The sequence below is a fragment of the Ischnura elegans genome, chromosome 4, assembly GCF_921293095.1.
Source record: "Ischnura elegans chromosome 4, ioIscEleg1.1, whole genome shotgun sequence".
NCBI lineage: Eukaryota > Metazoa > Arthropoda > Insecta > Odonata > Coenagrionidae > Ischnura > Ischnura elegans.
In genome coordinates, this window is record NC_060249.1 from 107,696,356 (window position 1) to 107,710,930 (window position 14,575).

General features: G+C 36.7%; 1 protein-coding gene across 4 annotated transcripts; it reads right to left on the minus strand.

The window, feature by feature from the left end:
* Positions 1–221: 221 nt before the first annotated feature.
* LOC124157872 (delta(14)-sterol reductase TM7SF2) lies at positions 222–14,575 on the minus strand. 4 transcript variants are annotated; one of them, XM_046532930.1, is made up of 9 exons: positions 14,479–14,575; positions 13,348–13,780; positions 12,944–13,177; positions 12,594–12,774; positions 11,511–11,821; positions 9,860–10,107; positions 9,648–9,775; positions 3,860–3,982; positions 222–1,648 (listed from the first exon to the last, which is right to left on the minus strand). In XM_046532930.1, the coding sequence occupies exons 2-9, from the start codon at positions 13,738–13,740 to the stop codon at positions 1,488–1,490; spliced, it is 1,779 nt and encodes a 592-aa protein (XP_046388886.1). In that variant the 5' UTR covers positions 13,741–13,780; positions 14,479–14,575; the 3' UTR covers positions 222–1,487. The 4 variants fall into 4 exon arrangements, with proteins under 4 accessions (XP_046388886.1, XP_046388887.1, XP_046388890.1 ...); XM_046532931.1 differs by lacking the exon at positions 14,479–14,575 and adding an exon at positions 14,361–14,461; XM_046532934.1 differs by lacking the exon at positions 14,479–14,575 and adding an exon at positions 14,272–14,327.

Consider the following 14,575-nt stretch of genomic DNA (forward strand, 5'->3'; position numbering starts at 1 on the left):
CATGTGAATATCACACATTTAGGGTATGGAGGCCAGTACCTTTCTCTGGGCTACCTCACAATCAAAGACGTTTTTGTTTACGGTGTCTGACAACTTCTCCCAGGACCCTCCAATCAGCATCCTGACACTTTCCACTAGGCCTCAACACTCCCCATATTTTTCTTACCATCTCCACTTATTATTATTACGAGGCAGTGAGGGAAGGTGAAATGAATTGAATTTGTGGGTCTTTCATCTTCATTCAACCGAATAATGTACAAAGTCCTCATACACCAGCAACCTATGGACAATGTCAAACACTAATAGTGTTACACATACCATGAATGAGCACAGCCCAGTCATATGTAAAAAACAGTTTCCTTCAACGTGTAGATGACATATAATCCAAACACATATGTCCCATAGGGCACAGAATTCACACAATAGCATTTAAATCAATAATACTTTTAAAAGTGTAAAAATTGCCAAAGGTTAAGTTCAATCTTTCTGGGTATAAAAAAGGCAAAAGGCCCATGACCTTAAGATATTACAAAATGATGATTTTCCAGCAACTTAGTACCATGCATATACAAGGTTTTCGGCTAAAGTTATCTTTGCTTAATTTACAACATAATCTCTCAATTATTATTGCTAAGTACACACTTCATTCAAGAAATTTCCTCTTGCAAATTTATGATCAGAAGTTTTGCACTAATAATGACAGCAAATTAGATTCATGGCACAGATTATGCACAACAACATATCGCCAAGAACCAGAATTAGCATAAATCATTGTCCAATACTTTTATGTACATCCCGCATGAAAGAGACAATACGGTATATAAATTACACTTAAAGAATAAGAGCAACTTTGGCAATGTGTCACAGTTTGATTAGATGTAATTAAATATCAGAATTATAAAGAATTCACAAGCATGACTGGTACAAAAGTGCTTAAAAAGAAAAAAAATTGCACATAATACAAAAAATCATAATTTCATGTTTTTAGAACCAATTTGTAATTGAAACTCCACAGCTTCAATACCAATGGTAAAGTCCCAATAACCAGTCCAGCATTAACCCTAAATACACACTAAAAATAACTTCTTAAAATAATGATTTGATGATATGGGGTACACAGTATCTTCATCAATCTAAATGAAGTAAATTCAGTACAATGACAGAGAATAGAAGGAGGACAATTTTTTCCTTCAGTTAGTACCAAAACTTCAAAAACTCTACAAGATATTATAAATGTATTTTAAATACATTCAAAATAAAATTGTTCAAAACATACAAGTGCCACCTTATGATGGTATGTCTTGGCAATAAAACTATGCCATACAAAATTGATTTGCTCTGATTACATTATCTCTTTTTAGCTCTAAACAAACTCACTAAAAAATACTTTTTTTTATCTCCTACCAACTAAATTTATTTTGTACTTTTTCTAATGTAGTCATGGAATATAAAGGCACACACACAATACACACCAGGGTCAATCAAGTTTAGTACACACCAGGGAGAACCCGATATGGTACTCGAGCACAATATCTTTCCCAAGCAGCATTATATCGCTGTAGGCATCTATTGCCATCACGATGGGCACGACACATCAAGGCAATCATGGTGAGGATTGGTGCAACAAAAGGAAGAGGTGAATGGAATCCTGAAATGTACGAAAAAATTGAATAGCCTAAACCAGGAATTATTTTGAAATTTTTCAAATACCGTACAAGCGCATGTAAGAGGTGCACATTTTTTCACAGAAATTGCAGCCGAAAATGGGGGCGCGTCTCTTACTCAAACTTCTTATCTTCCCCCTTCCCCGGTCACAAGTCCAAAGGGAACTGAGTGGCCCTGGTTTTCAGCGTGAGTCAGTCATATGAAACCCTAGGTCAAAAACAAGCACCAGGCAGGGGAGTTTCTCCCTTAGTGACGTATTTTTAAAACGCTCCTGGTTGCTTTTCTTACTTGTAGGCATCGTGCCGCTATGTCGGTACCTCAAAGGTGAACATGGAAAAGATCGCATGGGGTTTTTCGCTCTGGAGGGCACGCAAAATTTACTGCCACGAGTGGGCATCCCGCACCATTTATACTGCAAATAGTAATCGCATATCAAACGTAGAGAAACGTGGAGTTTTGTTGAATATCTGGTTAATAGTCAATATCTGTCTTGCCGAGTAATTTCCATTACGCTAAGGACCTGATTTTTTCAAAAACCATCTTCAGATGCTACTATCAGGATTATTGCAACTGAAAATTATATTTTTTGTCAAAACCTGCAGTTTAAAAAATTCTAACGTGTGTACATTGTTGGACAAAATGTTGGACAGAAGAAATCAGAAAAGCTTATAAGTGAAGAGCTCTAAAGAAGAGGTTGAGGGGAAGGAGCGCACTTCCTTCGTCCTTCAAGCAACGAGATTACGAGCGAAGGAGCAAGGGAAGAACACGTCCAATCTTGCATGTGACGTCGCTGCCTTTAAAGCAAAGGGGCAGCAATGTCATATACGTAGTGTGCGTTGCCTGAAGTTTCCAGTCCGTCTCGTCATGTTTGAATGAGATGCTTGTTTCAAATGGTCCTATGGACTATGTTGAATAGTAGTAGCCTTGTTGTGACTTTAAATCTTTGGTTCAATACATAAGAGCTTAAAAAACTTAAATGCTGGCAGATATGTGTCGCGTTTGGTCTCATTCTTTTTTGAACCTCGTGCGAGTCATACAATTGCTGAAAGCTATCGAGATATCTTTGAGTTCAGTAGGTGACTCACCTAGCATTTGGCCTCCAGAAACTGGGAGAATTGAACCTTGTAGTCTGAAAAAGGTCAGTTGGTGAGATGGGGTAGGGATGAAACACGTTTCCATTGTTCCCGTGTAACTTGATGTTTTCCTTTGAGGCAAGTGATTTATGGTCTGTGAGGTCTCCGAAAGGAAAAAAATGGCTGAGGCATTGGGTGATGGAGGGCCGAATGTGGTTCCATGAAATCTAAAACGTGATTATTATCCTACGGCACTGAGATTCCCCTGATTGTTGTTCAATCTCTTGAGAAGGTTCATGCTTTGTGCCTGTCATGTTTTGCCTTAAAAATTTTCACAACTACTCCTTCGAGAGCTTTTAAACAAAATTGTTCGTGAGTAGGACAAGCATTGTAGAGCAACGGCGTATGCAAAGAGAGGATCTGAACTCTTTCTACTTCCTCTTATGGGACGTTGCATTCACGAAAGCATTGATTTAAACCTTTGGATTCAGATTCAATTTCTTCGACGAATTTGCATCCGGAGTATAAGGTGAAGGGCATTATCCGTGGATATTTGGATCCGAGGTATCCGATCTGACCATCCCTAGTAAGCATCATAAGGTTAAGACTACAAGTTAAAACCTAGATATCTCCTAGCGCCATATATATCGTGTAAATTTAGCTGAAAAAAAGCCGTGTAACATTTTAGCATTGAAAGATGAAATTTTGATAACTGTCGAAATTCCAGGCATAGGTCTGCAACACCATGCAATAGGATTAAAAAAATGCGGCAAATTTTTTTTTCTTTAGCTTCAATGCTCAAAATAAGGGTGCGCCTCTTACACACGTGCAGTTCTTATATGCGCTTATACGGTAAATTTTATAATAGGGTTAGAACTAGCCAAAATTCATAATTTTTATTTAAAACTGAATTTAATATTACAACTATTTTTTAATTACTGTGAACCAATAGTAAAATTATATATTTTACATGCACAGTTCTTTGACAGTCAAGATTTTGCCCATAGTTCCATAATATTTAGCACTGCTGACACTATGCTTGTTGGTGATATAGGAACATAAGTAACAAGGATAATAGACTAGGCACTCCATCATAAATGGAGCGAACAAGTTATACATACCACAAGTTAGGACCCAAGACCAATTGATGATGATATCACCTAAATAATTTGGATGACGAAGCCATCCCCACCATCCAGTGACCAAAAGTTTCTTTCCACGTGTAGTTGGTATAACTTCCAAATCTGAAAATGAATACAGAAGATAAGATCACAATAACATTGGCCAGCAGTTTTCCCAGTTATCATTGACTAAACAAAAATAGTATTTATGAGAATTCCAACAATCTTAATAGCCCTCATTTTCTTGAAAGAGAAGGCAATGATGGAATTAAGATCACAAAATTGTCATGTGAAAATGGTATAGGGTGCAGTTTTACACCAAAATCTTCAGGTACTAATGGTTAAGGACAAGGGTGCACAAGCATGATCCACCATCAGTGCTGTAGTTGGGCCACTACGGCATACCCCCTAAAATCCAAACTCGCCATAAGCGTACCGGTTAAACTACCTTTTTAAATCTGTAAAAAATAGCCCTTCTGTAAATTGTCCAATGGATTTCAGAAAGAAAAATCGGAAATGATCATTTACTTGTTCATAGTTATCTCGTGGCACAACTTGGAACTAATTGGGCCCATAAGAGTTACAGTTTGACACCTCAATCGTGGTCGGATGAATAATACATGATCAGCTGTTGGCGAGATAGTGAACTTGTTTTTTTTTGGCGGTAAATGCTTGCTTGTGTGTTTTCAGTGCCACCCTGTACCGTTGTTAGAATTGAGTCTGATTTGTTGTTAGAAACCATCTGCGTAAAGTGTGTGAGTGCGTGTGAAAGTATGTACATATATCATAATTTCAAAGTAATAATGAGCTGGCTTAACTAGTGAAATAGTGGCTAACAAAAAACTCCAGATGATAACAGGGATGTTGAAGAGAACAGTGCTACCTGTGACCAGCAAGGCCCTTCGAAAAGATCGACCATCTCAAAGGACAAAGATTTTGAGGAGGAACTCAAGATGTAAGAAGTGATTCAGTTATTCCTTCTGGTCAAGTAAGTTCAGTGATTCTGGATTATCCAGAATGCTGGTCGGAGTCTCAGCACAATTACTTTAAAACTGAAAACACCAGGCTAGTAATAAAGGACAAAAAACTTGGTTGTTCTTATTGCGCTCAATCTAGCAGGCATGGTTTGGGACCACAGCAAGGCTCAGGATTAAAACCCCCTAAAGAGTGGGTTGATGGGGAAATTACCTGCTTTGGAAATACTAAAGATTTGCAGCAAAATAGTTTAAGAAAGAAGATATATGAAAATTTAAAAAATTATGAGTCATATGCATGTGCAGACCTGGCTAAGGCTAGTGCTGAGAGCAAACCTTTAGAAACAGGGGTAGATAAAATGTTGGTTAAACAGTGTGAGACAACAAGTACACTGTTTAGGATAGCATATAAAGAGCCAAAGCAAGGAAGACCATTCACCGATTTTCCAATAGACATTCAAGACCAAGAACTTAATGGTTTGGATATGGGATGAGTCTTACATTCAAATTTCAGTTGTACCAAGATTACGGCTCATAGAGCCACAGAGATGAGGAAGAAAATAGCTAATCACCTAATAAAAAATAATATTAAAATGAGTGTTATGGTAGACAAGTCCACTACCTGCAGTAATTTACCAGTACTTGTGTTATGTTTGAGATGTGCCATATCAGAAAACATTGTAGTTCATTCATTTTTTGGGATCTCAAAGAACTTAATGATATGAAATTCAGTTCAATCATGGATGCCATTTTGCAGAATCTTAGTTCTAATGGTTTTTCTCATTCTTACATCAAAGATAACTTCGGAGTCTCGGTTATGTTAGGAAAGAGAAATGGAGTTGCTGTGGCGTAAGAGAACATGTTTCCTCACTTGATTGTTTGGCACTGTGCTAACCACAGACTTGAACTAGCAGTACACGACACGAGAGATTAGGTTCAAGGTCTTACTCATTTCCAATTTTTCTTTGGTAAACTATATACTGTCTATAGCACGTCACCAAAAAATGAAGCTCAGCTTAGAGAATGAGCAGCAGGTGTTGGTGAAAAACTAAATAAATGAGGAAGAATATTAACAATCAGATGGGGTGCCTCTAGTGCTAGAACTGTGAAATCTGTTTGGAATGACTATAGATCTCTAGTCAAACATTTCACAGAAGCTGTTGCTGATGAATACAAGGATTCTAGATAAAGGTCTAAATATGGAGGCCTTTGCAAAACTTTGAGCTCTTCTATTTTTATTATAAATTTAGCAGTTGTATACAATGCTTTAATTGAGCTCTCAGATTTATCTTTGCTTCTTCAAAGTGTTAAGATTTCTATGAAATACTTAATTTCTTATCTTCGTGGACAATGCCGGTTTTTTATCAACGGAAAAATTACAATGTACTTTGGTAGCCAAGAGTTTGTCGACTTAGTTTGTTGAAAGTTACTTTTAATAATGATTGAGAATAAAAAAACGGAAGTAAGATAGCGGAACCTGATTTTTTTTTTTTTCCGGACCAACTGCTGAAGCTTGTTCAGTTGCGCGAAGACTTCGTCTATGGATTACCACTATAATAATATTTTATCACAAAGAAGAGACATAATGATTACCGAAGCTGACAAGACTATAATATGTAGTATCCGTGTACTGGAGTCCATGGCATCTTCTCCAGGTTCTCATGCTGAGGGTGCTACTAAATAGCTAAAAACAAGGTCTTTAAAGACATTACTTAACACCCATAAAGTTGCTCAAATAAATAGTGTCCAGTTTTACCAAAGTCTAGCTGAAAATCTCAAACACAGACTTGTCGCCAATCTTAGCCATACATCCCATACAGGTTCTCAGACCAAGCAAAGCAGCACAGAAAACGAAAAGAAGCTGAGGACTGAAGTATTGTTGAAAGATCTTGCTCTTGTAGCGACAAAGCATTGGCCACAAGATACTGACATAGGTTGTGGAGATAGGAGCATCTCTAATAAATGTGAGGTTTTTAGACTTCAAGAAATGAGAAAATACATTCAGGCATTCAGGGAATATGTGGACATGAACATGAAACCTGAAGACCTTAAAAAATTACTACAAATAATTATTTCAATTCCAATATCCATAGCCGGATGCAAAAGAGCATTTAGTGCTAAGAATGACATTCTCACTAAAAAAGAAACAGTTAGTTGATAGAACGACTGGAAGATAAATTTTTTCAGAAGTGTTGCGCCGCCATTGGAAAAATTTAATTCAGAAATTTTATGTGCAGTCTTGGCTCACATCAGGAATAACATCAGCTGAAGAAACAGCGTGTCAAAAACGTGACTCACTCAACGAAGCCTTCTATGTGTCCGTCTGGAACTTCCTTAAGTGATTTTTGGTGAGAACGCCTCAATTTTTTTCCCAACTACAGCACTGCCCAGCATCTATAGCATATAGCCAGTTTCAATGTTGCATCAAATGGAAAGATGCAAAACCTGACTCGTAGGTTGGATCCAAATCATACAACGAAAACTTTTTACTTGGTTTGACTAACTGGTTCTGAAACCAGAAATAAAACACAGTTTTAATTCATCAAGCACATTATCCAACTTCTATCGGACCCAACCTATGCTGATTGTGTGAGTGGTCATGGCATACATCACAATTGCAGTTGCACCGGTGTATCCTTGCGTTAAGGCAGTGGTTTCCAACCTTTTTTTCCTCCCATACCCCTCTAAATGTATGACTGAAATTATAGCCCCACAAATGTAACTTGCACATTTTTTTTGCATAATGTCACTATGGGTAGGTAATACATTTAGCTATAAATAATTGTACAAATAAAAAATTTGTTTTAAACACCCCGTGAAATATTTATTCATTTTTCCTGATTAAGGGATACTTAATTCTTGGTGTCCACTATTACCGATTATTTTCAGCGTACCCCTGACTGGTTTGTTGCGTATCTCCAAGGGGTACGTTCCTCATATCACCGATTGGGAACCACCATCTTAACCCTTTCCTGCTGGTGCCTACAATAGGAAAACATTTTCTGTGCTACGAGTAGCATAAGAATATTTGAAACCTTTCTGTGTGGAGCTCTTTTTTGTGGTTGGAGTTACCTCTGATTTGGGACCCAACTCTATGGGGTGCTCAGCCCTTACCCCGACCACTGGACTACACCCTCTAACCCTATACGTATTGGCATGAATCCACGGTCAACTTCTTTCATTACCAGCATTTTTTTCAACCAAATACTGCATTTGATTTTTTACAATTTACTCTTCTAAAAGAATAATTAACATTTTTCAAGCATCGCAGAATTTTAAATGGACTTCTAGCATTAACAGCAAGAAAGTTAGTGTACACAAGGTACTAAGACTATAAGTCCAGAAGTCTGTTATTTTTAAAACTAAAATTTCATTTCAACTAAAGGCATTGATTGCGATTTGTTACCTACCATTAGTATATTCATAATATACAAATTATTAGCTTTTAGAAATCCCTGTTTAGACGAATGTTAATGGTCAATTTTAACCTCATTTGAAAAAGGTCAGATTGGCGGCAGGTCGGATTGATGCCACTCCACGTGACGTCACACGGACCTAGATGCTATACGAGTAGTCAGGAGTTTTACATCGTCTGAGATTACCAATGCATGCATGACGCACAGAGCTCAGGGAGACATCTCTTATAATCACCAATTAAAATTTCCTATGGTTGGAAAGTTTCCTTCGTTTGATAGGGTATTAATAATCCTTATTTAAGGCAAGCGCTAGCTGCTAGCAGCCAGCATCGTAGCGGTGCTCATAGGCTTGCGCCAAGATGGCCTCACACAGCGGCAGCTGGAACCAGAATTACAACATACAGGGTTTTCCCAGCATTCATACTTAGCCGTCGTGTTTTCGGGCGCTTGAAAATTTTCACTTTTCATTTAATTGTGAAAAATAGGTATTGTCATTTAAAAATCTAAAGCGTGAAATACGTACTCCAGGCGTAAAAATCTTTTGATTTGGGCAATAAAAAAATATGTAATAGGAAACCACCCTCTTGCTACATAAGCAGTCAATTCCCTTCCCTCGCATTGGCCGATGCCTGATCGTTTGCATAGAAAAATCCACGACAGCTATACCCGACGTCATGTATTCTGCATAAGAAAATGCCCGCAGGCTCCACCTGACGTTCGGCACGAAAGGGTTGAGGTATCAGCCATTTTATACAAACCAATCATAGAATAGAAAAGTAAAAGAGGTAGTAGAAAAGAGTGGAATATTGGTTAACCAGTGAAAGGGTTGTATTAAAATTTTTCTGAGTATTAAGAATTTGAGAATTCAATCACAAAAATAACTAACCAGGAAAAAATATACATGTAATGCCCTACAATGTAAGGGGTGGAAAAAAAGTAATTTTTTAAATAATACATGAAAATACAAGCCATAACATATATTTCGTAAACATGAACATGCTGAAAGAAAAGTTCTACAAGTATTTGGTCTATATTACCAGCATTATAATTTTCAGCATCAATTAATGATATTCAATTTTTGCTATCCACACCAAAATAATTTAAATTTTTTTATGAAACAATACTTAAGCAAGCGCTGATTGTTTTACTTGCATTAGTGGTTATAACTGTGAATAAATGTATCCTTTAGCAGTGTTTTCCATGCATGGTAACCAATAAACTTTAGAATAAAAAGTAATTGAAAACAACAAGAACTTACACATTGCTATAAAAAAGGATAAAAGTTTTCTTTTATCACAATACCTAACTAGAAAAAAATTATCAAACAAATCACAACTAAATTTTCATCCACGTTTCTTGGCTAGGATTACATAATCAATAAATAAAGACCATACTCACGTGCAAGTGAAGGATTCATTGGATTCTTCCTAAATTCATTCTTTTGGGCATTACTACCTCTGTAAATAATGTAGCCAAAGAAGTAAATTAAGGCCACACCACACAACAAATAAGCTGGATAATCCATCCTAGAATGAGAATTATTGTGCATGAAATGGATACTGTCATTAGAATACAATTAAGAAATATAATAAAGGCATCAATATCTATACCTGTTTAAAGAAACATATCTGGTTATCAGTGTAGGGATGAATGGATACAGAGCAGACGACATGCAAAGAAGATATCCTCCTCCCTCAGACATTGCAGAGAAAGTTGTTGCAAACTGATCTTCAAACCAGAGCAGATCTAATGCATATAAATATTGCAAAAACAAACAAGCCAAGAAAGGATATGGCAAACTATGGATGTCAGCTCCGTGGGATAATTTTCCAAGTAGTATCAAGGTGTTCAGGGCAATCTGCATAAGAAAAAACAAATTATAATTTAAGATTCTTCATAAGTTTACAAGTACACATACACCACAATAAGAATTTACCAGCGTAGTCAAGTATTCATATTTTGTCATCAAGGAGACTAGTTAAAAATCTCATTCTTTCCAAATTTAAAAATTGTATCGCAGTATTTCCTCGGATTCAGTTTTTAGATTTGAGAAACAGGCAACTGTGATTAATGTCTACCTTACACTGTCTGAAAATTTCAAGAAGATAGCATAAGTGTCTTCATGAAACCTCATCAAAAACTGAACAAAATATGACTGATCAAGAGGGAGGGATGTGTCCTCTTAACATGTATACATGATTCATTGTCCTGGGATGGAAAGAAGAGCGGTAAATTTTCTGGTAAGTTAACATATAGTTCATCCACTTAAGTCACCACATGTTGGCAAGAGGTGATAGCCTCCTTTTCCTGTATACAATTGAAGTTTCCTACAAGGCCACTGACGATGAGTCAGCAATAATGGAAACTGCAAATACTCCTGTTTTGACAAGAGTGGATTTTACTATGGGTATTCTTAGGGCCTCACTGAAATTCAAAATAAATATTTCATGTGTAAGTACTCAACCCGAGGGTTCTTTCTGGTAAACCAGGGAATGGCAATACGTAAGGCCACTTATCACGATTCATTGTTGGCGTGCCATAATTGGCATCTTACAAGCGTGGGACTCTGTGACAAGTGAGAGTGGAAGTGGATGCTGTAGGGGGGTGAGGCAGTTGTTGGGAAATCACTGACAGATTCTTACACATGACCGTTTTGCACAATCTATGTATTTACTTGAGTTCAATTTTCAGTTTTTGGGCTTCAGAAAATTGAGGTAGAATCATTCCCACAGAGTAGATCCATACTTCATAAATCAATTGAATGGAAATTATAATCACTCATCTAAGGCAATCACAATACATACTAAGTTTCACTCATATAAAGGTCGTCTTACATAATTTCTGTATACATATATGCCATTAGAACAGATGAAAAGTTAGAAAAACAGTGTCACTTCATAAATTAGAGGCATTAAATTGGAGGTGCTAATTCAAAAATGTAAAAACTAGGTTTCCCATTCTGATTAGAGAAAATGGGAAGTTTTGTCAATAAAGAAACCTAGGTTGATAATCTGAAGACATTTAGCAAAAAATGCGACTTCTTGGCATTATTTTCAGCTCTTACCATAAGTGATAATGCAAAATATTTCCATGAACTTAGAGAAATATCTAGAAAACGTCAATCAAAAATGAAAACAGAAAAAATTTACAAAATATGAAAATACATAAGTGTAACTATAATATAGCAAGTAGCAACATTCTATAATGATGATTGCAACTGACTATGAAAATTTCACCCTAAAATACCAAATTAATACTAACCATTGCAGTAATAGATATCCTATGCAAGCCAAATTTGAAGTCAATGATGCCACCTATACGTGGATTCAGTTGATGGCCCATAAAGAAATTGTAGAGCTTGGAACGAGTGATGGCAGCTGGATTGAGTGAAGACACCGGGCAGTTGATAGCCTTGATGACCATAACAATTGACATTAGGATACCCCACAGCACAGCTCCAATCAGAAGGGATAGGAATCCCTTGGAAGATGACAATTTCAAAAACACAGAATTGCACTTCATGAACCAAGCAATCCCAAAAGTGATTCCAGTCAAGAAAAGAGCCACCATTCCTGTAAGGGAAAATTAATGATCCATATCAGCATTTGCACAATAAATGGAGAAATTACATTAATTTCACATGTAAAATATCTGGTTAAGGTAAATCTATGAGTGGTTAATTGAGAATGAGACAGTGAGAAAATATATTTATAATTATTATTAATGCTCTACACACAGATGTGATAGCAATACCCAAATTTATACCCAGACTATTAAATAAAAACAAAATTTCAGAAACACCATGATGCATGTACATATTTCCATTTAAATGAAGATAGGAAGTGAATTTATCAAGTATTTACGTCCAATCCTGGGAATCTAAATATCAGAGGGTGAGTGAAGAGTCCACATGAACAAATTTATAAATTACAAGTGAACTTATTATTCAAAGAGACAAAATTGTGTTCTATGTTTACCAAGAAAGAATCTGCTAGGACTCAATGTTTAATTATACCTAACATGGAATTGGTACAAAATCACAATTAGAAATTTCAGATCTGAAACAAAATCAATCCACAGCAGATGCAACAGCCACCATGAAAATGCAAGACCTCAGATAAGAATGCACTTTTTCTGGCCTAGTAACTTTATTGCCTTATCTCATTTAACCACAAATTCCGCATCTGGCAAGTTTAAAAAATGCTCCTTATACTAAGCCAGAAACTATGTAAAATTACCATCATGGATAAAAAGGATGTGTGTTTGACAACCAAGTAAAGGGTGTCATCCTTCATAAGCTAATTTCATAATATGTACTTCATATAAGTTGAAACAGTTATTTACCATTGCAACGATACTGCCACCGTCCATTCTTGTCTGGAAGGCCATCGACAAGCCTGCCAATAGGTAGGACCGAGAGAATCAGCTGGATGACACAGAAAGCCAAATAAGTTGCAACTCCAACAGGATCAATTTGCGTCCAAAGCCATGGCAGCCAATCAATAAATTTCTTCTCATTCCAACCCTAACAATAAAAAAGAACATAATCAGAAATCTTTGAATGAAAATGAATAGAGGGACCTCACAGAAATATCCCTCCAGAATGGGCAATCAGATGTACATTTCATTTGAAAGAGCAGTCTAGAAGTGTAGCATGAAATATGGTTTTATATTGGAAGAAAAAAAATAGTTACATGTGAAAGACCGATGTGCGCTGTAAGCACTGTAAGTGGCATCAATGGAATGATCATCATCACTCCAAACAGCCCACCAAACTCTCTTGTAAGAGTTATTGGTGCTGATGGTGAGGAGCGTGATTGAGAAACCTCTCTGTAGAAGCCCTTGACAGGAGTGACTTCTCGGTCTCGTCCAAGCAAGAGAGAGGGTGTTGGCTCCTTGGAGACACTCTTTCTATCCTCGTTTTCATTCTATCATGGGGATAAATGTGTAGAATCACGTTCAGAAGTCACAGAAAATATAACCAATAGCCAATTTAAAGATAACAATACATGTAAGTTTAAACTGTTTTAAATATATATAAGAGAAAGCAATAACAATACTGGCAGTATACACAAATGAAATAAATAAAATGAAGCACCTCTGCAGCAAGTCTTCTAGATGAAGTAGAGGATGCGTCATCGTTCGAAAGGAGGTTAACACTTGGAAAAGAAGGAGCTACATGAGCCCTGGGCCTAAGGGTTCTAGTAATCACTTCAATCTTCTCAACTTCCATCTGTTTAATCACAGGGGAATCTTCAATATTTAACTTCTTGGTGGCAGTTTTCTTCCGACTAGGAGATTTTCTGGCAGGGGATTTTCTAGCAGGTGACTTCTTAACAGGAGATTTTCGAGCGGGGGATTTCCTGGCAGGAGATTTTCTAGAAGGTGACTTCCTAGACACAGACTTTCTCGTGGGCGACTTCTTTTGAGAACTAAGGGTATCCCCCGGTTCTTCCATGATTGTCCTCCGTCGCGAGACTCTAGACGACATTTTAAATCCGGTACTCTTGGCTTTCTTCACGTCTTAACACCTGCAAAACAAATCACTTTCAAATATCATGCTGAATGAAACATGCCATTTAAAATATTTTCGGAACTGGGAATGACATAACGAATTTTGTGCATTCGCAGTCATGTTACTCATAAGTGGAAGCAAAATACACTAATTTACTGCTCTTTCATAAATCTCATTCAGGATAGTCTAGAAAGGAAAATTTGGTCCAAAGAATTCAACCAAAACTGGTATATTGTGAACTAGCCTTACTCAATTCAAGAACAACTAATGGCTTCGAATCACCGCATTAAATGGCAAGAGGTAAGTAATACATCAGGTATTGAGGTAGAACAGATATCTATAACCATTCAAATGGCATAAAACCGCCAAACAATTTGAATATTGAACACGTAAACAAGGCATACAACGGCATGAACATAAGTGTACAGCTAAATTGAAAATTATCGATGGAAATATATCACTTGTTGTGCTGGTAAACATTTGATACAGTCGATTACAAACAATTACCAATACGGTCAATGAACCAAAGATCTGTTACGTCCTAAAAAACGCTTACATTCCATTCCTCAAAGGGCAACGCTAGTAAATTCTAATACCTTTAAGATTAGACCATTGGTAAAAAAGTATGTGCTGCTCTACTTATTCCATGGCATTAATTGATATTATTATTACTGAGCATAAACTAATCAACAACAAAGATCACAAACAACATACCTAACCTGACGCCAATATTCTCGCGATTTTGAATAAAACGGATCGGAATCCCTGGATTCTCATTGGTCAATTTGAATGAACGCAAGTATAAAAAGTT

Excerpts from the sequence above, each read along its gene's own strand:
- LOC124157872 (XM_046532930.1), bottom strand. The coding sequence starts at position 13,740 with ATGTCGTCTAGAGTCTCGCGACGGAGGACAATCATGGAAGAACCGGGG. Across the intron at positions 9,776-9,859 it reads AGATATGTTTCTTTAAACAG|GATGGATTATCCAGCTTATT; the intron begins GTATAGATATTG and ends TTCTCATTCTAG. Across the intron at positions 1,649-3,859 it reads GTCTTGGGTCCTAACTTGTG|GATTCCATTCACCTCTTCCT; the intron begins GTATGTATAACT and ends CGTACATTTCAG.